At 40.0% G+C, this 23,855-nt stretch overlaps 2 protein-coding genes across 2 annotated transcripts in view; both read right to left on the bottom strand.

Annotated features, from left to right (window-relative positions):
* Positions 1-197: 197 nt before the first annotated feature.
* LOC112159824 (homeobox protein SIX4) lies at positions 198-10,240 on the bottom strand. The gene is made up of 9 exons (XM_024294135.2): positions 10,038-10,240; positions 7,134-7,840; positions 4,763-4,925; positions 4,560-4,666; positions 4,337-4,473; positions 4,120-4,256; positions 2,262-2,520; positions 1,667-1,971; positions 198-738 (listed from the first exon to the last, which is right to left on the bottom strand). Exons 1-9 carry the CDS (start codon positions 10,072-10,074, stop codon positions 314-316), a joined length of 2,277 nt encoding a protein of 758 aa, XP_024149903.1. The 5' UTR covers positions 10,075-10,240; the 3' UTR covers positions 198-313.
* Positions 10,241-13,929: 3,689 nt separating this feature from the next.
* sdc3 (syndecan 3) overlaps positions 13,930-23,855 on the bottom strand; it is a 40,888-nt gene continuing 30,962 nt past the window's right edge. Inside the window, exons 3-5 of the mRNA XM_024295074.2 lie at positions 21,373-22,097; positions 19,846-20,029; positions 13,930-16,575 (exon numbers count right to left, since the gene is read on the bottom strand). Coding sequence (XP_024150842.1) covers positions 16,409-16,575; positions 19,846-20,029; positions 21,373-22,097 — 1,076 coding nt within the window. The 3' untranslated portion in view covers positions 13,930-16,408. The remainder of the gene's footprint in view (positions 16,576-19,845; positions 20,030-21,372; positions 22,098-23,855) is intronic.

Here is a 23,855-nt window from a genome sequence, read left to right as displayed (position 1 = left end):
AAACGATCTCTGGTTCGCTTTAAACAAACCAAATGAGTCCAGTCTGAATACATATTAAGTCAGAGATGTAGCTCTTCCCACAGATGCATCTCCAGATTTGCTCTGGGATTATTTGAGTGAGAGTGGCGTTTGTCCATTCAAATGATCAGTGTGGTAAAATGTGTCAGCTTTTGAATTGAAGAACTCGTGATAGAAAATAAAGAGTAAACAAAGCAATGAGCATTTATTGCAGCAAAGCTTAATCCAGTAAAGTTTTCGAACCAACATTTACACAAAGAACATCACAATATTAGGAATGCAAACAGAAACACAATCAAAAATGTATTGGGGAGAAGTCACAGTGAAAGTGGCTGTGCATTTCTTGGGGGCTGTCATACTCAGTTTTGACAGTAGAGGGCACTGGAGGGCTTTCTGGGGATATAGAACTGACCTGTGAAGGCAAAAGCAATGAGACTCTGGTTGGTGTACTCTCTGCTGTGAGGCAGGAGGGCCGCAGAGTTGAGACGGGCGGGAGGGCAGTGGTGGTGCTGGTGGTAGTGCGTGTCTGGGACACATGTGAGGGCTCGTGGTCTCCTCCTGGGAAGAATGATGATTGCAGAGGAAGGCTGGTAGCTGATGGAGCCTGTTGGGAAGATCCTGAACTGACATGGTATGTGGGAGGGCACTGAGCATGCTGGTGCACGACTGGTTGGTTGTACGTGTTACTCCATGGGTATGACTGATAAGCAGCGGATCCACCTGGATACATGACAAAGACGAATCAAAACATAAACTGAGCTTTTCTGTGGAAAAAAGATAAAACCTTTTATGAAGTAATTTAGAATGATTCATGATAATTTCTCATGTTCCCTAACATTATCTGTACTTTTTCAGAGCCCAGCAGCTGTTCCAGCTCCTCCCAAAGACATTTCCTTAATCTGATGATAACGTTTCTTCTGCTCCATCAATCCAGTCACACTTCCACATAACTTTTATACAACTGGGACAAAATAATGGCAAACAACTTCTGATATGCATCCAATAATGCCCTTCCTGCCTTGTAGGTTCCTGGAGCTAAGAAACAGCCTCAGTCCACCGAAGGGCTGCATATACAGACAGGAAATCACAGTCATGCTCTCTTTGAAGGGATTGTACAGAGAAAGTGGTCCCCTCACTAGAGTTCATTCTGTATAGTAGTCAAAACTCCACATCATTTCACAAAAACTTTAGTTATAAAAAGGAGAAATCTCAGATTCTGCTTAAAAAACTGGTAAGAACGGCCAAAAAAAAAGTTTTTGGATGCAGAGTTGCCTTAATTCACTGATCTGAATCGTTTAATCTCAGCGTTTATTTTCCCCTGAATCAGCACAATCATCAAAATGTGCCCAATTTAGAAAAACTTTTTATTCCAAACTTTTAACCTGGGATCAGATTAAACATCGCATTTAATCATAAATTGATCCGGTATTTCCTTTAAATGCTGATACTCATTTTGTCTAATACAGACTTACAGCTTGTAAAACTGCAGCCCAACGATCTGATTTAGATTTCTACTCAAGATCTCCATATTTCTGCAGATCATGATAGTTGGTAGAAAGATTGAACTCTGTACTGGACCACATCCAAGAATAAAATCTTGACTTTGTGTTTTTCCCCTTTGGAAGATCCAGGCATTTGTGTGACTCACCATTGAAACAAGTTGACTGCAGCAGAATTTGTCCAGAGCTCTGATTCTGATAGTAGCTGTGACCATCTGTGGAGTAAGTCACGACCCCAGAGGAGTTTCCTCCAGGACAAAAAGTCAGATAGGAGGTGGTATTGGAATCTGGAGGGTTGGGGGTGAGATAAGGGGAGGGAGTGAGGTAGGACATGTGTGAGACAGATACTTGAGGGTGGTACTGGTTTGTGGGGTAGGTAGTCTGGTAAGATAAGGCGTTGTGCTGCTGGCTGAGCGTCGAGTAGTCGAGCTTGTCTGTGAGGTCAAACAATGAACTGAAGGGGAGAAAAAGAGGGAAAAAAAGCTTGGTCAGATGTAACAACAGCTCAACTGTGGTTCTTCTTTTTGCACATAAATGTCTTTCCAAGCTTCAGAAGATATAGGACATATATGTAGAGCATTTTCTCTTTAGGGGCTGTACAGTAATTTTCTGTGATATAAAAAAAATGAAAAAAATATCTAAATTGACAAGCAGCTAAAAGTGACTGCATTCCTCCTCAGACGCTTTGTGAACCATAGCGTTCGTCTTCCCAGAGTGGATGTTTTTCTAGTATCAATGCCTGACCTGGTGTCCCCCTGTAGAAACTGGGGGTCGTGGTACGTCATAGTGGAGCCCCCTTCCAGCGTTTCAAGGAAAGGTGGCGTGTGAGCAGGAGTGCTCAGGAGAGATGAAGTGGGGCTAACAGGGGTGTAGGTTGTTGTCATGGAGGGGAGGGTGGCTCGGCGGAGGGGGGGCGGGCTGTGCATCGGACGCGGGTGACACTCTGGCAAACCCCCCTGAGATGGGAGCTGTTGCTGGCCCATTTCTCTCCCTCTGCATTGACCTTTAAAGGAAAATGAAGATGTGAAACAAATCGCAAGTACCAGCATGCAAACCTGAAGACAGGAAACATCGGATTAGAAGTCCCACTCCGATCATCTTTTGATCCATTTTAGAAGGGTTCCTAGTAGTCTTTTAATTACAATTATGCCATTTTCTAGCCAGAAATTATAAAAAAAACCGGTGTCGTTTTTCTAGGACAGTTTCAGCAGAGCCGGAACAGTTCATTAGAAATTCACCTCAGAGTTGTAAGCGGAGTTGTTGCCAATAAGACTGCACTCATTTCCCATCAACCCTTTAGTTTACACGCTCTCCAGCTAGGTTACAACTCTTCACAACCCTAATCCAACATTAGAGGTGCATCAAAAATGGCGAGCAATACAGGAGCTATCCAGCCGTAGATTTTTGAGCCAGAATCCAGCTCTGATGACGAATACGAAGTTGTTAATGGATCTATTTTTTCTGCAAGTGGCTGCATCAGATTGGAGCGGAGCAGAGAGCCTATGGCCTGCCGTTGGAGATTCTACGTCACACCTACAAGCCTTTGCCAACTGCATTTGTTCATCTGCTCATGATACAATTTGAATGAATAAATACTCAAAAATGCTATTTTATGTCTAATTTTTTTTATTTTTATAAATTTCCTCCATCATCAGGAAAAATGCCACAAGAACATGTTGAAACACCAAAAACATCATTTTTATCAAATGATGAAAATCTTTTGTGTGTTTTTAAGAATTTCTTCTTTGGTTTTTACGAATGACCAAAAGTCTAAACTAGGGCTGTGAATGTTGACATGCGCCATTAATAAAATTCATCAATATTTATTAATCATGCTCAGGCCTCCTGCCGTGAGATCAGCGTAATAAAACGCAGTCTAAAATAAATTGATACTTTTTTTTGTTTACATCCTGTGATTGAGATTTTATTAAATGAAAGGGATGACATGGCATTCATTTGTAGTTTTTGGACAAAAGCAATCTTCTATTTTAATAAATAACATCAATCTGACGACTGCAATGTAGCAGCAGAGCACCTGCTATGAAGGCGAGGGGGCGGAGCAAAACTGAGCCGTCTGCTATGAGAAATCCAAAGAGGAAACTGACCATTATTCTATTTTGGGACGGGACGTACATTAATTTTCCACAATAATGAGCATCGGCATTGCCTAAAAATTGAGGAGACTCCGCGGTTCTGCTCGAAAGTCCCGCCCCCCCCCGACGTCACAGAAAGCGAGCAGTTCAGATTGGACAATACGCCCCCACCTATGAGCAGTCAACCTGAAATCCAGCTGGATCAAACTTCTCCCAAAAAAAAAAAAAAAAAATGTAATTATTTTTCACAAGCATAATAAAGAAAGTTTATGAGGAAAAAAAGGTAAAAGCTAGAAAAAAGAAAAACAGAATTCCAGGAAAACTGTAAAATAGATAGCAGTGCCTTTAGGAGAAACATTCTTATTTTTGGGGCTGCCTGGTGTGACTTTAACCCACTTTGGAAGAATGTCATCTAAAAAGTTGCTCAAATGCCAGAAAAGTGTGGGCACCACCCCTGATCTAAACCTTCCATCATTCAAGAGATAACTTTTTTCGAGCGAATGATTTACCTGGACTGTTGAGGCTGGCCAGCAGACTGCCGTACTGCAGAAGAGTCTGACTCGACAAAGTGGAAAAAGAAGCTGCTGCGGGCGCCATCTGGGCTACAGTTGCGTCAAAGTGCTCAGAAAATGAAGGAGCCCCCTTTCTGAAGAGAAAAGTTACTAAAAGCAAAAAAAAAAACCCAGCTATAAATCACATAGCAAAAAAGAGTGTGCACAGCCATACCTGCTGGATGTCAGTACAGGATTGATTTTGTGATTAGGACTGCTAATGCTGTATTCAGCTCTGCTCTGTGTAGAATCAGCTTTTGCTGTAAGTGAGCGCACTTTTCTCCACTTAGCTCTGCGGTTTTGAAACCACACCTACAACCCAAGGACAGAAAGACAAAAAAACTGAAGTATATTAAGAGTGCATCAATAAAAAAAATGTAAAAAGACACAGGTGTCACCATGATTCTCTGGGGAGTGACACCAACTGAAGCAGCAATAAGCTTCCTCTTCTCAGTATCAGGATAGTGATCCTCCTGGAACAAGGCTTCCAAATGCTCCAACTGGTCTGCAAACAAGTATGCATGTTGGGATCCACAATCTCGGGTGTTTTTATGACACAAAAACCTCAAGCTGGAACCCATAGAAGAAGACCCGAGCTCACCTGTGCTGTAAAACGTCCTTGTTTTCTTTTTCGGTGCAGGTGGCAGCAGGCAGTTGTCCACAGGCTCCAGTCCCGGCAGCAGAGGGAAACTGATGGGCTGGCTTCTGCCTCTGCCGTTGTAGCGGATGGAGCGCCGGGTGGAGTAGACATGACCAATGTCCAGCTAGCACAAACGGAATCAGCGGCTGAGTATCAGTCAGATTTTATGAAACATTATCACACTTTGTAAAAAGAAACAACAGCAACATTCATAAACACACCAACAATGTGGGACCATTTTTTTGGTTAAATTTCCAGTGAAGTCTTTAAATTTCTTCTACACAACACTGAGGTGTCAGTACTCTGAGCTGCTGCAAGAAAGCAGCCATCTTTCTTTTGTGGGTTAATTGGTTGGTCCATTAAAAGTAACATCGTGACACAATTAGCTAGAGCCCAAGGTCAACTTTAAATTGCTTACTTACCCAATATTTAAATGGCTCTTTCCCAAGTAGATCATTAATAATGTGAGGGCTGTAGGTGTGCATCATTTCATGCGCATTAGGCTGTGATTACACATGGTAAATGAGTAATTAGAAACAAACTGGATGTAGGTCTCAAGGCTCTGCAGCCGACAAGGAACACTTTTGTTGACAATATGCTCAAAAATGAATCCTGTCGTTACAAAATCTGCAGATAAATCATTTTTAGACTAAAAACAAACAAGTAATTTGATATAAAAATTTAAATAAACTACAACTTTAAAACTATTGGTCCTAAAAAGTGGAATTAGAAAGAGCCGTTAAAGACCCACTTCAATGAAATTGGTGTTTTTAACATGTTCTTGTAGCCTTCTTCTCAAGATGGAGGACATTTATAAAAAAATATTAAAATTGAAACTGCATTTGTGAGTATTTATTTTTTAATCAAGACAAATTAGGAGTAGATACAAAAAAAAAAAAGTCGTTTGAAAAAGCTGTGGGCAAGTGAAACGGGGGGGGGGTGTCTTACCTCCTGAGTTGGGATAAACTCATTTCAAAAGTGGTGTATTAAAATTAGTTGATGTCTTTTTGGTGCAGTATTAGTAGAGTAATTCATTAATAATTTGTTTCTGGCCATTTTTGACAAAGTACAGGTCAAGCAACTCTCATGTTTTACAACATTCTTGACACCCAAAATAAGCATGTAGTGCTAACAGACAAATTATCATAAACATCACTTTTTTACCAACAGTTAGCCATTTTTTACTTTTTATTTTCTTCATTTTTCCTTGTAAGGTGAACCCCATTTCTTATCAGTTTGCAGACTGAAACAATGTTTTTTTGTTTCTTTTTGCATTTATGAATGTTGGCTCCTATTAAAAAAGTTAATTGACATTTTATCATCATCTAAACTTAAAATTTTCTACTTGTTCTACTTCTGAAACTATTACTTAAAAAAAACTGAATACAGAATCATGTGACACATTATAATCAAGTGCATTCACCATTTTGTAGTGCTGTCCAAATCCAAACTTCAAAAATTGAGTGCCCTAGAAATGTTCTAAAAGTCTTATGACAAAAAATTGTGTGTATGATGCTTATTACATTAGCAAATATGGACCACAATGCATTGCGTTTAACAGATTTTTGAAAATAATGTTTAAATGTTATTATTTAGTAAACCATCAAAGTTTTCAGCATCAAAACACAGTTAAGTCATAAACATCGTGGAATGCTCATTTTGATTAGATTTTGACTTTGTGACATCAAATTTCCCATTTAGAATAAAGAAGTAGTGAGCATGGTGTCTGAATTGGTTTTTAAATTCACTAGATAGTCCTGCACTAAATAGATTTTACGTTGTTTGGGATTTGGGTGGGAATTCAGACATAGCTTCATTTTGTGGACTAAGGACGTGTGGATAACTACGGCCCAGTCCGAATTCTTCCCTTCTCCTTTCCCCCCCATTTAAAGGGACATTTTTAGCGCAAGTTTGTCAGGATTTTTTTTTTTTTAATCCGACCCTCCAAGCGGAGGGATACAAAGTCCTCTGTCGCAAGGGTAAACTACGTAGCCCTGAGAAGGGCTTTTCTTCACGTGGGTGTGCTCTGGACCACAGAAGTTTAGATTTAATGTAAGTAAAGACTTTGTTGCAGCATGACCATTTTAAGCTTATAAAACCTCTGTTGTTACGTATATTTGAGCGCTGGAAGCTCCGCGCAAAAGCTAGCAGATCGGCGATTATTGGTGACGTCATCGAACAAAAGTGACGTCTGAAATATAAGACTCTATTTTTTTATAATTTTGTTTGAAGGGCCAAATGAAGGGGAAGGGAGAAGGAAAGAATTCGAATTGGCCCTACAAGTGTTCTCATGCATTGTAGCTTGGAACTTGTCCAACACTGCTCCTCTCACCTCCAGAGGCTGGGGGCCCTGCCGGGGGAAGCTGTGTGAAAGTGGGGAGCAATGACTCCCTTTTGTTCCTCCAGGTTGAGGAGCTGCAGGCTGCGTGGGAACTGAAGCCTGAGGTGGGTATAGCAGAGGTACAGGGGCTTGGGGGCAATACAGCCCCGTTTCCCCGAAGCTCAGGTATACGGAGTCCGTCAAGTCACAACTGCTCATCTGAGCACCAGAAGGCTCCAAAAAAGTCAAGCTCTCCTCTGAGCACGTCAACAGCATTTCTTGCATCTGACTTTTTTCCTCCTCCAACTTCTTAGCATCCTTTGCTGCTTTTTTGCTTTTGCCGTGCTCACTTTGCCTTTTACCACGTCTCTTCCTCCCTTTCTTCTGTCGAGTCTCCTGCTTATCAGCATTTGTGCTTTTGAGAGCTTCTTCGTCCATCTGCGCAGCCTCCTTCAGCTCCAGCCCACCACCAGGCTTCCCGTGCCAGAGCTCCTCCTCTTCTCTCTGTGCTGCAGTTGGTTCTTCTGATGCAACAACCTTCTTTTCACTTCCCACTTCTTCACTATTCTTCTCTTTGCACTCCGTGTCCTCTCCAGCCTCGTCATCCTCCCCTTGACCAAACTCTTTCTCATCTTCCTCCGTCCTCTTCTCACTTATCACGTCTTGGGAGTTTCTAGTTTCCAAATCTTCCAGTTCTTCACACAGAAGGCTCGGGCAGTCTGTAACAGAATAAAGAAACTTTTTGACGTTTCTGCATGTAATGTACACCACTTTACTGTAATTCACTCCTGGAAACTTTCATCTTTATAAGCTTTACGTCATTCTCTTAGTTTTAAAAACCTTCTAAACTTCTGAGAGCAAACTTTTGACACGAAATTACATTTGCAAAAAGGTTTCTGTCACAAAAATAAAAATTCTCATTGAGTTGTATCCAACATGAAACATTAATTTAAGTAACTAGTTTCATGCAAAGAAAATGTAAAAAAAAAATAGAAAAGAAAAAACCCCTACCTTATTTAGAAGGAAATATTATTTGAACACCAACTGATCATTTTTGGTATCTGTTAATATTTATATAAAAGAAAAGGGAATTGTGCAAAAATCAGATATTCATAAAGCCATTCATCATGGATTTTGGTCTGTTTTTAACAATACTTCATAATTGCAATTGTTTTTTTTCCTCAATCACTGATTTAATCCCAAATCATTTGGTTTCATTAAATCAGTCGCATTAAAGACCCACTCCAATGAGTGGAGTTTTTAAACGTGTTCTTGTGGCATTTTTCTCATAATAGGTGACAAATATAATAAGATTAAAACCATATTACTGAGTATTTCTTTATTCATGTTGTTGTGAACGAGGAGCAAAAGAAGAAAACAGTTTAAAAAAATCGTATTTGTGATGTAGAAAATACACTGGATGGGCCACAAGATTCTCAGCTCCATTCTGATGGATTGGCTTATAGATAAATAAATCCATTGACAAATGTCGGAGCTGGAATCTGACTCAAATCCGTACGGCTGTACAGTATAGAAAGAAAACAGACACACCCCGATTTGTAAGTGCCTTACAAGCAAATCCTGAATTTTTATTAATATAGTTTTGTATGTGTACTTAGTTTCAAGCTGTTGTAATTTTAAGTAAATTGTATTCTATGTATATGTGAAGTACACAAAGTTGTGTACAAAATGCACTGTATGAGTTACCAATAAAAAAAAAAATAATAATAAAAAAAAAATTTGTATTGCGCACACAGAAAATCAAAATTATGTCCAAAATAAAGAATTACGCACACGCAGATCAGGGAGTCTATTTTCTCTCCATAGAATAGTTCCTATATTTCTCGCCATTTTTCTTGCACTGAAATTCAATTTTCAATTTTATTTATATAGCCCAATATCACAAATTCAATTTGCCTCATTGGGCTTCATGCCTGTAGTTTTTACAGATGCACAGATGGAGTCATAAAATATGCACAATAGGTAAAAACTAAACAGACTATAAAGAACGGTCATCCCTGTCCTTAGACCCTTAGAAATTGTTAGGTTTGGGGTTGTGAGGGGGTAGGGGGTAGATGGAGAGTGTAAACAGTTACAAGTGACAATCAGCCCCATCCAGAACTCTGAGGCAAATTTATGAGGAACTCCTGACTCTTGCACAAACAATGTAAAAAAACTAAACACTTTTTATCATTATATTTTAGCTAAAAACAGCATAAATGTAATACTTTTACAATGGATCAAAGGATGATCAATGCTTTTTTTTTTGTTTCACCCATGTGTGCACTAAATTCATAAATATGTGTTCTTTTATACATCAATTTTATTTAAAGGTGTAATATTTTGATGTAAATGATGTCTTCATATGGGGAAACTTAGTTTAGCATATTAGATAATGGATTTAATGAAACTACCACCCATAATTCTTAACATTTTCCTTTAATATAAGGTTTTAATGTAGAGTATCACCCTCTATTTTACTTAAGTGCGTTACTGTACATTTGTTTTCAATAAAGTTTAAAAAAAAACTATGTGACAAGTAATTCGAGGGCACGTGCTTGAAGAGTGAAAAAGCGTTGACCTCCAGGTTAAGGCCTGATAAACGCCATCCTCGCGGTGCTTTTAATTAATGTCCCAACACACCTGCTCGCTGATTACCTCCGCGCGGCTACTAAATTAGCTAACCCGCCTGCCTTTTATGTCCAAATATTCAGGTCGTCTATGTTAATGGTGGAGTTTTAAATGTGTCCAGGAGTCAGGGAGCAGTGGGAGCCGCTCCCGCAGGTCAGAACTAAAAAGTTTCTCAAAGTTGAGTTAAGCAGGGAATGTCCAGCTCGTTATTGTTCGACAGGTGGAAACGCTAAAGCCAAATAATAAACCAATGAAACAATTAAACGCCGGTTCAAGTGTTCTTACCGAACGCTTCGGCCAAGTCGCACTCCTCCTCCTCCATGACTAGGCGCCGTAAATACCAATGAATGTGTGTTAATAGTCAATTAAGCCACGCAGAGTCCAGAGACGAGCAACCGCGGGGGCGCGGGTTAATGAGGTTGATTGATTAATTAGCCACCTCAGGCTGACTGGGGACGGTGGTCACGTGAAGGGCCACGCGGAAGCAACCACTCCCTGAAACACAGAACAGACACAAACCAGAACTTTCTTTGAAGTTCACCTACTTAGAAACGAGTTAAGATTAATTTAGGGAAAAATCACTTAATTTCACTAAATATGGCACTAGACCTCTAATATATATCGTTGTTGGTTAGAAAATATGTGCAATTTAACGAATTTACAGTATGGACTAGTCCATTAGCTACTAGTTTACTTACTACATGTGGAGATGTTATTCCAGTGTTTTTCTCTCTTTCTTTTCTGTTTTTACCTTTTTTTTCTTTCTTGTTTCTTTTTTTATTGAAGAAGTACATACAATAATATAACATTACAGTGCAAAGAACATAACACAACTCAGAAAAATGCTTAAAATACAACTATTCTTGAAAATAGAAACATAGCTAATAAAACATTTTTAAAGAGTGATATAAGACAAAAAAATTAAAGACTATAAAAGTTAATTTACATCACTAGCTCTAAAGATTTACAGATATTGAACAGTTTTGAGCCTTTGCATTTTTTGAGAATAAAATTCCATTTTAAGTGAGAAAAGTTCTGGTTTTTTATTTGTAAAATTTACTGTTGTGAATGTGAAATTTAGCCATAAATAAAAACCTATTTATATAAAGGAAAGCATCTTGATCTTTGTGCTCAAAACCTCAAAATTAAATTTTAATAACAGTTGAAAATCAGCAAAAACATAGTGGTAAGTGTGTGGATGTTCTAATGTCATGTCAGTGTGCCTTGACAGTTTAAAAAATAAGAAAAAAACTAAACTGAGTTCAAAAATAACCAGAGGGTGCTCCAAAACCAAGATAAAAATTAATAAATGAACAAAATCTATAAACAATTGTTCTTTAACACTCATATTAAAACCCACTCCAATGAAAATTGTGTTTTTAACATGTTCTTAAGAAGCTCAAAATTGTAATTCTGAGTATATCTTTATTCTAATCATTGTGAATCAGGAGCAAATGAAAAAATGCAGTTGATGTGACGTAGAACCTACAACAGCAAGCCACAAGCTTGTTCCGCTCCATTCCGATGCATCCACTTGCAGACAAATAGATCCATGTACATCTTTATCTGTCGTCTGAGCTGGCATCTGGATCAGAACTGCCGGGCTGGATAGCTCCAGCATTGCTTGCCTTTTTTGTTGCCCCCTAATGTTAGGTTGGGGTTGTGATGGGATGTAAACTATGAGAGAGCGAAAACAAAGGGATCACAGGAAATAATGGCAGTTTTACCTCATGTCTTCCACAACTCAGGGACACATGAACTCCGGTGACTGCAGAAACTATGTCCTAGAAAACAGCTTTTTTTTTTCTTTAGCTAAAGTAGGTATACTCATATTGAAACTAGGAACATTAGGAACAGTTTAAAAATAGATCAAAAGATGATTAATGGTGGACTTTAAGAATTGGTTATCTTTGATGGGTTTGCAGCAACTTTTTTCAAGATATATATTTACATGTATTTATCCATATGGAAAAAATAGGAATTTAAACTTCTTTTACATTCCAATTTATGCAAAATATTTTCCTAAAAACTGAAAAAGTAAAAACAAAGAAGTTATTTGGACTCTTTTTTTCCCCCACTTTACACTACTTTGTCCTTCCATAACTGTTTGGACTGATGTGATTTTATTTCAGGGGTGGACTTTTGAGATCCCAGACATTAGGAGTAGTTGACTAAAAAAAACTTGATGGTAACACTGGTTACATCCTTAAACTTACTATACAGTACTTGATAAATTGTTAAATATCTTATTCTAGAAAAAAAATACAATTGTGCTTACTGCTCATTCAAGTGTTTTTTCTATCTTACCATAATTTAAACTGGCTCTGCCTTTTTTTCTGAATCAAGCTCCAAAACTTCACTTTTAGCTCAGCTTCTCCCTTCTAATCCACCAGATGGGGCACTGGCTGGACCCCTGAAACATTTTACAGTTCCTCAGTCCGAGCCAACTTGGTCCTCTAGTCTCTGAACTTCTTTTAAATCCCTTCTTCCCCTTAGAGGAACCTCTTGCATGCTCAATAAGCAGTTTCAGCGTATAAGTATATTTCCAGATGAGCTGCCAAATTCACAACAGCTTGCTGTGCTGATCCAAGAAAGACCAGCTGCAAACCCGCTGCCCATCACATCGCATCTTTGGTTTCATCTGTTTTTGTTCGTATCCAGTCACAAATCTGCCTTTTTCTCAGTTTATGACATTTAAATATGTTTTTTTTCTGTTTTGAGGCTCTCCAAGAGAAGGAAGCTGTTGTTTAGATTCTGAGATGATGTATATTTGTGTAGCTTTAAGATGTACAGCCAAGAATGGGATTGCGGTTAATATCAGTGGGTCATAAACGGCATGTAGGTCAAGCTATTGCTGGTGTGTGATAATACAGAGGCAGACTAGTGTCTCCACACAGGCTATTTTAAATGTGTGTTGACAAAACATTCTTATCTCCTGGTTCATGTGTGTGGCATTTGACTTAGGTTGCTTAAGTTTAAGCAATCCAGGATGAACTAGAGGGTTTTAGCCAGAAATGTAAAATTATAAAGTTACTTGTAAACCTAATTAAGCCTTGCAGACATATGTTTGGGTTTATGCTTCCAGGATGTTCTTCTGCTAAAAATGAGATTTTTTTGTGAGACTTTTTGCCATAAAAAGACCTTTAAAGTATTCAAAATGTGATATGTTGACCACAGCTGGATGAGAAAAGAATGATCAGATTATATGCAAAATCCTTCATGAATTCACAGATTGAGATCAAAACTTCCAAATGTGCTCTATTTACATTTCTGCATCTAAAAACATTGACCTCATTTATTTGCCCCGGAGAAAGTTCCAGTTTTTAAAGCTGATTGAATGATAATTACTCCTAATAGATTGATTAACAGTGCATTTAATTGGAAATTAATGCAATTAAAGTTCAGTGCAGCTGCACCAAAGGAAAACAGGAGGAAGTTTCAGTCTGACACTGCAGTGTGGAGTATAACAGAAGTGATAGTTCCCATCATTTGTTTTCTCTAAGAGCCTTCTTCCCCTGTGTCAACTGGAGATCATAATTAAAGTGTGTAACGCTTGTCTTACTGCATTTTTCTCGCGGCATATTATGAAAGTCGTGTCTCTTCTTTACATAATATTAACTAACCTCTTTTTACCTTCTGTACCCATTTTTAAGTTGCATATAATGTGATTATCTTTTCCAGTGAAGCGGAACAATTAATTTATCGAATTACCACTTTGGTGGTTTCATGAGAACTTGTTAATGACTTAGTGAACTTTGTCATGATGATATTAAAAGTTCTAAGGATGTAAGTGAATTTACACTCCTTTTTTCCGCAGATTCGGGGTCATTGGGACCTGCTGGAGCCAAACTATTTTACTGTTTCCAGTTTATGACAAATCTTCACATCATGTATAGATAAATGGATGAATATAAAAAATATATACATTGATACCTGTCTCTGATCCACACTGCAAAAATATAAAACTAAAATAAAAATTAAACAACTCCTTTCTTGCTTATTAACAAAAGTACGCAAAATTTACACATTAAATATTAATTTTGAATTGACAGGTGACTGTTGAAACCTTTGCTCTGGATCAGGGTGACTAGGTGTGGCACAATAACCGTCAAGCATGACTATGATCATCTATTGTACTCAGTCTGCTTCAAAAGAAAAACTCACACAAGAGAGATGACAAGTTTGTAACCCAATGAGGTTTTTTTTTTTATTTGGAACAGAGTGGCAGATTAGTGACAGGGCGGTGGCGTGGAGGATCCGCCTCCTCTCGCCCACTCAGCCAATGACAGAAACTCAGCCTTAAAAAAATGCAAATGTATAAAAACAGGAATGGGAACAGCAAACATAGAGAGTGTAGCCTTCACTTGGCTTCACACACACACACACACACGCAAACAGACACACACACACAGGCTCGCTCTGTCATGACCTTGACTCACACACACCTACAAATTCACCTCTTTCTCACACTCGCTCGTTTTATTTGGCTACGCAGGCTTAAATGGGTACAAACGCACAACTTTGCTTTTGACAGTCACTTTAGAAAAGACAGTACGTGTTATAAGATCATTCCTGCCTGTGAGACGACGGCGTCTCGTCCGTCCGTCCGTCTGTCGTGGCGCGGACAGACAGGTAGACGAGCCAGACAGACAGTGAGAAGACACAGTCAGTGTGTGTGTGATAGCCACTGTGAGGGACGAGCGGTCCCACATTCAGCAGTGAACAGACGGAAAAGAAAAACCGTGCACACACACTTGGACAGACTAGTGCAGTGTACACAAGAGTCTGCTGTGAAATACCAAGGTTGTGCGCACACACAGACACACACACAGGTGGCAGGTTCGGATGAGGCGCAGACACATTCGCACTTGGATGAGGCGGGAGATCTAACGCACAGGAGCGGAGACGGCGTGTTACCCGTCTGTGGAAGAGCGTGAGAACTGCTGGAGAAGGTAAACACACTCTCGACCACAAGACACTTCACTGCACCCCTGTTTTGTTTGATGCAGACAAAAAACACACGCAGGCATCCAGACACACAAACACACCCAGACGACTATAGTTTTGACTCCCATGCATTTTTGTTTTTCTACAGTACTGAGTATAGGAGAAGCTACTCTGCCAGTCGCACTGGTGTGGTTATTGTTACAATCTCTTCGATAAAAGCCTCCTTTCGCCTCTCACTCAAAAGTGGTCCCACAATTGGGGAAAGGTCATGATTTACTCTCCAAACTTAAAGAACAAATGTTTGTGGACGTGGGAGCAACTTCCAGCATTTCCTAAATTAAAGCCTGCCAGAGGCCTCCTTCTTCCCCTCACGAACCGGCCAACGATCAATGCTTTAAAAAAAAAAAAAAAGCATGCAAAACGGACAGTCTGAGATGGATGACACGATGGCTGTACATGTATTTGTGCTTTTACACAAACAGATCATTCTCTAAAACCACCTGCTGATGGCGACCCGACGGGACCGCCCGCTCTGACGTCGACCCCGACCGCTCAGCATCTTGACGGATGACGTCCGCTTTGATATGTGTTCAGATGATATGAGCTAAAGTCTGTGCGGTGTTTCCAGTCTGCAGCTGTGTGTGAAGGAGTGTGTGCGTCCGTGTGACGAGAGCGCAGCTCAGCTAAAGTGGTGATAAAAACTCTTCATGGTCATGCAGAAGGTTAGTGATGCCGGAAAGAATACGCTGATATTTACATATAAACTTTTTTTTTAAACTGCTAAATACATATCCTCCTGTTTATTATTATTGTTTCATTATTATTACTCACCATCCAGCCCAGAAACGATGATATATTATTGATTATTATTACTATCCATAACTAGTCTTTGTACAGCTTAAAGGAGCCGCCGGTCGACCCGGCCGGCGTTTCCACGATGGCTCCTCGACGCTGCGAAGCACGGCGAAGGCTGAGCACCGTGGTCTGGTTGGCCGAGCAGAGCGAGAGGTCAGAGCCACCGTCAAGCAGGTACCGGTGTGTGCGTGCGCGTGTGAGCTCGTGGTTGTGTGGCTGCGTGTGTGTGTCTTTTTGAGCACCAGAGGTACGGAAGGCACAGAAACGACCTTTCCTCTCACCTTTGACCTGTGGGCTCTGCACGGCCAACCAGATGCTCTGCGATTTTTTTTTTCCTTTTTCCAAGGGGCAAAGTGGAGCCATCCATTGTTTTTTTTTTCTCCTCCATCTTGCTCCGCCCCACCCCATCCTTTCTTCTCTTGTTGTGTTTGCTCAGTAGAAACAGAAGAGGGACGTTTTTTGTTGGAAAACACAGGTTAGGAGAAGTTTCTTACAAAATAATCATTACATACAGAACAAGAGAATCTGCAGAATATTAACAACACTTACTTTTAAAAACATCTTGTGTGTACGTGTTATTTTTGCTGAATATATTTGGATTTTTTTTTTTTTGCCCCTCTTTTTCTCCTTTTTCCTCATTTTCATTGAAAAGAAGGTCCCCAAAGAAAGAGGAAGGCGCTCTCAAGTGTTTTGGAGACAAGAGGCTAGCAGATGGGGAGGAGGGGGGGCAACAAAGAAGAAGAGGAGGAAAAGGAGGAGTAGGAAGAGGAGGAGGGGAGAGCATAGAGTATCTTCCTCTCTTCTTCTGCTTGTTTCTCCCCCGCTGTGCGATGCGTCTCCCTGGTGCACGAGTGTTACGCGTAAAACTCCTCCTGCTTGTCTGGTTTCTGGTAGGTGACGGTGGCCTGCTTGGGTTCCTCCAGAGTGTAACTGCCCTCGTCCTTCTTCTTCATCCGGTAGACTAGCAGCATCACCAGGAAGGCGGCGAACAAAGCCCCCACCACGCCTCCTACGATCACCGCTGGAGCAAAAACAGAAACAGACCATCAGAAATGCTGAAACTCCAAAAAAAAAAAAAATATACTGTTATCCTACGACAGACTAATCACACAATTCACTATCAACAAGAGGCGAGGCTGAACACACCAACAGCTTGGTGCTAAACTGCAGCCTGCAGAGCTACAACGCTCTATTTTAACCATGCTGGTGTTCCTGAGCAGCAGCAGCTGAATTTCTTCACCTCTCCCCGCTCACGTCGCTAATGAAGTCGTGTTGCGAGCGAGAGATTAGCATTTTGGTTGTCGAAATGTCTACAAACCCCCTCGCTGGAAAGTTAATTGGCATCAGTGGCAAAGCTAAAAACAAACTGTTACTTTCAAGAATGATTAAAGGAGATTTTGATGCCATTCTCTGCGTGTGGTGTGTTTACTCCATTCACCCTGCTGCTGCCGGGGATCTCACTCTTGCTGCATAAATTCTTTTTTTTTTAAGCAATCTGCGTTTCCACTTAGTAAATGTATAAATGAGTGTTTTTAAAGAGAATTCTCAAAGCTCATTTAACCTAAATCCATAATGTCATGCCTTAAAAAACACTGCAAATATTGGAAAAATGTTTTAAATCATCTCCATTTCATATGGAAAAAATATATTTTAGCATATTATTGACTCCAAGGATATAATAAACATCCAAACTCTTTAGTTTTAAAATACACATGCTACTTTGATACAGCTTTCTGTGATAATAGGAATAGAAGGATTATTATATCTTTTTGTCATATTCAATATTTTTTTGCAAGAATGATGGATCATTTCAACATTTTTTGAGATTTTTCTTTCAAAAAATGTCAATGGATGTCATGAAATAAAGCCATCCTTGTAAATGTTGTCCTTACTGTTTAACATCAAAGTTCTTATTTATATGTATTCATTAGAATTACCTTTAATAGACATTAGCATCAACAAGTACAATAATAAGTGTTAAAAATACTCTAAATTGATTTTAGTGTGCCTGACAGGTCAAACTAAAACGGTCAAATGGTTTATTTTTTCACTAAGCGATAATTTTATTAAGATAAAGTAAAACTTTGATTATTTTTTGAGCTATTATGAAAGGTTCCCAGTGGTAATTTAAATATACATTTGCAGCTTTTAGCAGAAATAAAAAAAATATATTTTGTTATCTAATACGTTGTTTCTGCAGAGGGGCAGGAGTTCATTAAAAACTTGCATGTCGATTGTGCATGGATCTATTTGTCTGCAAGTGGATGCATCAGAATGGAGCGGAGCAGGGAGCTTGTGGCCCAACGATTGTAGCTTCTACATTAGTGCTATAGACTGCTTAAAGTTTGAGGTTTTTTTGCATCTTCTGCTGATTTACAATGATTTGAATAAAGAAACACTCAGAAATTGAATTTTAAGCATAAGCTTCTTTATATACAGTATGTCCTCCAACATTTTAAAAACACCCAAAACAGAATTTTCATCAGAGCGGGCCTGTATCATGCTATTCTTACGTCTTTCTGAGTAAAACATGTCCATATATATTATAATATATTACCTTTGGAACACTAAAGAACAAATTATTTATTAAATATTATTTATTTTTGTCAACTTTTTTCATACCAGGAAGAAAAACAAATTGATCTCTGAGGCTCCGCCTTCTGGTCTTTGTGGGTGGCGTCCGTTTCATGACGCCATTCTAGAGCCGGCCTTGGTGGTGCATCTGCTTTTCGCCCACAAAAACAAACAACATCTAATATTTTTCAAAGATGGGTGTGTCTATTGTGCACATAAAATGAAAGCATTTTGCCGATCACCACTAGCTTCACAGAGAAAGTGGGTGTGTGTTAGCCTGGGGGCGGAGCTGGTAGCGCATTCTCTTCCTGGAAGGGGCTGTTCTCACTTTCTCACTTCATAACGTGAGAACCCAGTTGGTTTTGTGGATTGGAAGGGGCTGGTGCTCAGAGAGAAGGGTTTAGAGGAATGCTAAGAGATACGTTATTGAAAATAGCATTCTGGAGTTGTGTTTAGTGAGGAATTAACATTATAATACACTTAAAAACTCAAAAAAGGTTGCTTTTGCATTAAATAGGCCCTTTAGAAATAAATATATTTCCTAAATATTATCAAAATCTTAGATTAATCTGATCAAAAACCCAATTTATATCAGTTTATCTTCCTGAATCCCAAAAATGGAAGCAGTATCTATGACTGTTAAACAGAAGAATTGTATTTTATTTTGAATTTGCAGAAGCAGCATCAGACAGAGGAGTGTTTACTAAAAGAGTTTGGAGTTCATATTATGTCACTGATCGTGAAAGGATTTTTTATTTCACCTTCTTGTACAAATCAGAAAAAAATACTTTATCCAAACACTTTTGTGCAAGGATTTCAAAATAAAATGTCTATTAGTGAAACTATTATTACATTAAAAGGGGTTTGTTTCACTAATTCCAATATGTGTATTTAAGCAGACCCAAAGAAGTTGCAAATAGTCTCACAATGAACACTATTGACCAAAAAAAAAAAAGAAAAGAAAACCTGTCCTTGTTAAACTGCTGTTGTTCATCTTTACTCAGCCGAAACAAAGGCGGCGTTCAGCAGTATCAGTTTGTAATTTAAAACTGCGGTCAGCAGCGCTGAATCAGTGAGATCCACTGTGCCGTTTGCCCTTCACACAGCTCAGATTGGCTCTTCAGGACTTCTGCTGCCCCCTAAACGATGGAGGTAGCTTCCGCCTGCCACCCAACAGGTTGTGTAGAAAAGGGACTATGCACTACGACCCTAGAGCACTACGTGGCACTAGCATGGTTTGTAACAAATCTACAGTAACAACTGCTGCCTCCCGCTCTTTACCGATCACCAGGAAATCCGCAAAAACCATCGCCAGCAGTCCACCAATCAGAACGGCTGAAGGAGACACAGAGAGCCAGTCAGGTCAGGAGAAGTTGGCCGCTCGCTCACATGCTACAACAGCTCTTTAGAATGAGAAGAAGGGGCACTTGAAAAGAAATTGGATTTGCTCAGAGTGAAAGGGATGAGAAAAAGAGGGGAGGAAGGCAGGGACCGGAGAACCCAAGAGCAGGATTGCTCGTTCTCAGCGGGTCAAACAGGGCCAGGCAGCACATTCACTTCTGCTGATGAATCGGCAGCTATGTGAAGCCAGTTTATTCTAGCAGCCCCTGGAAAGCAGGAAAAGAGCACGGGAGGCAACGGGGAGCGTCTTCTGCTCCTCTTAACGGTGATGACAGAGGCTTCCAAAGACATATAAAGAACCCGGACGTGTCCTCACCTATTAGAACCTCTTTCCTCTCCAGGATGTTTTTCTGTGGCAGCTGCGCAGCCGAGCTGCTTCCAGCACCGACATCCACCGTGTTGCCCGTCAAATCCGGTTCCATTGGAGGTTCCTCGCCGAGGCCGATGCGGATCTCAAAGTCTCCACTTGGTCCCACAGCGCCCACCTCATTGTTACCCTCCTGGAGCAGAACAGGGGAAAAAGTGATGTCAACAACAAACTCAGTTGATTTAAACGCGTTTGCTCCTACTGGATGAAACGGATCCAAACCAAAGGAGCCGTTTCCACGCCGCATTTTCATCTTTCGAACAATGAGTCTCTATGCTCAGAAAAAGAGGTTTCCAAAATGCATCCACGCTCACTTCATAAAATTTGGCAGCTTAATCCCAACGTGGTAACATTTAAATAAAGTAGATCCATCAAGATTAAATGGAGCGCTGCTGCAAATAAACACCTCAGTCATAAAGCACAGAAGTCTGTGAATGATTACATCCAAATCAGGAACAAACGCCCCAAACTCCTCACAGAACAAAACAGACTTCACTAAAGTTACACATGTAGGAACATTTTTGAACTGATTTATGTCAAAGATTTGTCTGATTGGGAAAACAATTATGCAACTGTGAGGACTCTTAATGTGTACAAATCCAACACAAAAAACATTACAGACAATATTTAGCAGTTTGGGGAAAACAAAAGCACATTTATGATTTTAAAACCTAAAAAATACGTTTCTTTTTGGAGCTAAATTAAAAAAAAATCTCCATGTCATCATTACAGTTTGAGATCTTGGTCAAAACATGGGATCTTCTAAAGTCGTGGAAGAAGAAAAATAATTTAAACATCAAGTATGTCACCTCTTAGTAAGTTTGAAGCAGGCTGAACTTGAAACAACAACAACAAAATGAGCTAAAAATGTAAAATCGGCAAGTCAGGAAGTGACTGTAATCAAGTTTTTTTGCAAACTTTAGAGAAAAAAATGTTTGGATAATATTTTGGAATTCAAATTGAGAGTAAAACAGATTTAAAAGACCCTCTCTGATCATCTTTTTATCTATTGTGAAAGCGTCTTTTAATTAAGCAAATAAAAATGGTGTCGTTTTATAAGTTGGTTTCTGCAGAGCGACAGAAGTCCATCAATAAATTTGCCTCTGAGTTATGGACATGGAGAAACCCCACCCCCTTTGCCCTCCCTGTTGCTGAGAGCTCTCTGTTTACACACTCTCCCGCTGCTTTACAGCTGATCTGGAGAAATCATGGATAGTCGTCTACAAGTGGACTCATCAGAATGGAAAAGAGCAGGGACTTTTATATCGTTTTCCCTCTGCATTTTTTTCATCTGCTATTGATTCACAACAATTTCAATTAAAGAAAAACTTAGAAATGCAATTTTAAGCTTAATTTAATCTATGTGTGTTCTCTATCCTTTCCAGACTTCTTTGGAAGGGAAATAAAACTTTATTTGGAAGTAAAAAAGTATATCTGGTGGATCATCTTTTTCTCTAGGAGGTGGGTGACATGTACCTGTGTCGTTGTGGGCGGCTGAGGCCGTGTGGTTCTCTCTGTTGGCGCCGCCTTGGTGGCTGTGGTGATGGGGACTCTGGGTCTGAAGGGGACCCAGGCTCTGACGGTGCGCGCAGCAGTCGTAGGCTCAGGAGTGGGCTCCGTTGTGGTGGGCGTGTCCTCGTCTGTGACGCTCTCCAGGTCAAAGCCGGGGTAGAACGAGGTGGTCTCAGTTGGCAGATTGAAGTCCCCTTCTTCAGTGGTGAAGAAGGTCAGGTCATCTGAGCCAGCAGAGGGTGCTGCGCTCTCCGCTGTGCCAGCTGTTGGGCTGCTGGTCACCACAGAGAGGACCCCGGGAGAGCGAGGGGCGGCTGTAGTTTGAGCGGCAGCCCGAATTCGCTCCCTCTCCCTCTCTCGTTCCAGCTCCCGCTCCCTCTGGCGCTCCCTCTCCCTCTCCCGTTCCCTCTCCCGCTCACGCTCCAACTCCTTCTGCCGCTCCTTCTCCATCTGTCTCTCTTTTTCTCTCTCCATCTCTCTTTCTTTTTCTCTGTCCCAGAAGGCCCCGCTCTCTTCGTCGGCCTCCGTTGGCAGAGGGGTGGTGGAGACATCCTCTGGGATGGGGCTGGGCTCTGCTGCAGGTGAGGCGGAGGGGGCGGGGCTTGTGGCCTGGGTGGTTGAGAAGACAAGAGGCTCCTCTGTGGTGAAGGACACGCCCACTGATGTTGGCCTTATGGTGATCTCAGAAACTGGAGAAGCAAAAGAAACATTGAGGGAGGTTAAAAGGACAGATTAGAGATTACATCTTAAATTTCACTCCAATCATCTTTTAATCTCTTGTAAAAGTGTTCATAGTGATTTTATAATTATGATCATGCCGTTTTTAGCCAAAATACAAAAAAACTTGAGTCATTTTCTAATGCAGTTTCTGCAGAGCAGCAGGAGTTCATCAGTAATTTGCCTCCAAGTCACTGGCAGGTCTATTGGTGCCTAGCAAGCCTGCCTCAATTTCCCATCATCCATCTGTTTACACTCTCCTGCTAGCTTTAAAGCCCCTTACAACCTCAATCTAACATTACCAGTGCAACAAAAATGGCGAGCAATATAGGAGGTATCCATCTGTGCAGTTTTGAGACAGATTCCAGCTCAGATGAGGAAAACTAAGACGTACATGGATCTATTTGCCTGCAAGTGGATGCATCAGAATGGAGCTTTAGCCCATCCAAATGTAGCACCTACAACTACTGCTTTTTCCAAATGCATTTTTTGTTTGTTCTTGATTCATAACTATTTGAATAAAGAAATACTAAAAAAAAAATGCAGCTTCCTCCTGAGAAAATCATGAGAAAAATGACACTGGAACATGCTAAAAACACCCAAAATAAGATTTTCTTTGGAGTACGTCTTTAATGCAAATAATTTAATATTGTTAGCAAGTATCTTGCGGGAGGCGAAGAAGAATAAATCCAAAAATAAACTTTCGGCGCCGGTCGGACGCTTGCTGTTGTCGTTAAACCTTTCCACCAATCACTGGGTTACATCGTGTGACAACAAAAGCTCCGTCCTAACTGATCTGTTCCATTTATCTATGGATCTACAACCAAAAATGGAACAAATCGGACCCGCTTAATGGGTCCACATCATAATGGAAGTGCTGAAAATACTGTCCTGGTCCGGTCTGGACCACTCAGTGGAAGCAAGGCATTAGTTTAAATGGGTCCATTCAGATTTAGTTCAGCTAAAAATGCCCCAATTTACAATTTATCATCAATTTATGTTTTACGTTTAGTACTCAAGTTTTAGTTTATAATTTTGCCTTAAAAATTGTTTTTTTAAACAAATGTAATGAAGTTTATCTTTACAGTTATGAGACGCTTCATGATTAAAATAGTTCAACAATTAATGTAGAGTGTAAATTCACTTACTTATGTCTTTAAATTGACAGAAAAAAATCTTTTTTTGGTATACATCAACCTTTAATTAATGGGATAAAAACACATCTCCACATAGTGTAAAGTATCACTCCGATTATCTTCCAGTGCTCTTTTAATTATGACGTTTTTAGTCAAAATCAAAAAAATCTGTCATTTTGTAAGACAGTTTCTGCAGAGCGTCAGGAGTTCATTACAAATTTGTCTCCGAGTTGTGGACAGATCCATTGGTGTGGAGTTTTCAACGTCACAAATAAGCTCTTTTACAAACTGCATTTTTTTGTTCTGCTCCTGAATCCAATTTGAATCTTAATTTTGTTTATATATGTCCTCCATCATCCAAAAAATGTCACAGGAACATGTTAACTATAACATTTTCAGCAGAGTGGATCTGTAATATTTTTTATCACAAGGTCCTTGGTGATATTTTGAAATATTAAAACAGTTTTTGTAAAAGAAAGGACATTACAGTATCACTTTGTGCTACTTTTTTCCTTATAACATGCTGGTGTTTGTTACACAGCAGGTCTCTACGTCGCCTGCAGACTCTTTGTTTCCACTGAGAACATGTGTGGT

The sequence above is a fragment of the Oryzias melastigma genome, linkage group LG11 (assembly GCF_002922805.2).
Source record: "Oryzias melastigma strain HK-1 linkage group LG11, ASM292280v2, whole genome shotgun sequence".
In the NCBI taxonomy this organism is placed as follows: domain Eukaryota; kingdom Metazoa; phylum Chordata; class Actinopteri; order Beloniformes; family Adrianichthyidae; genus Oryzias; species Oryzias melastigma.
The sequence above is the reverse complement of the archived record's forward strand: the minus strand, read 5'-3'. Positions and strand labels throughout refer to the sequence as shown.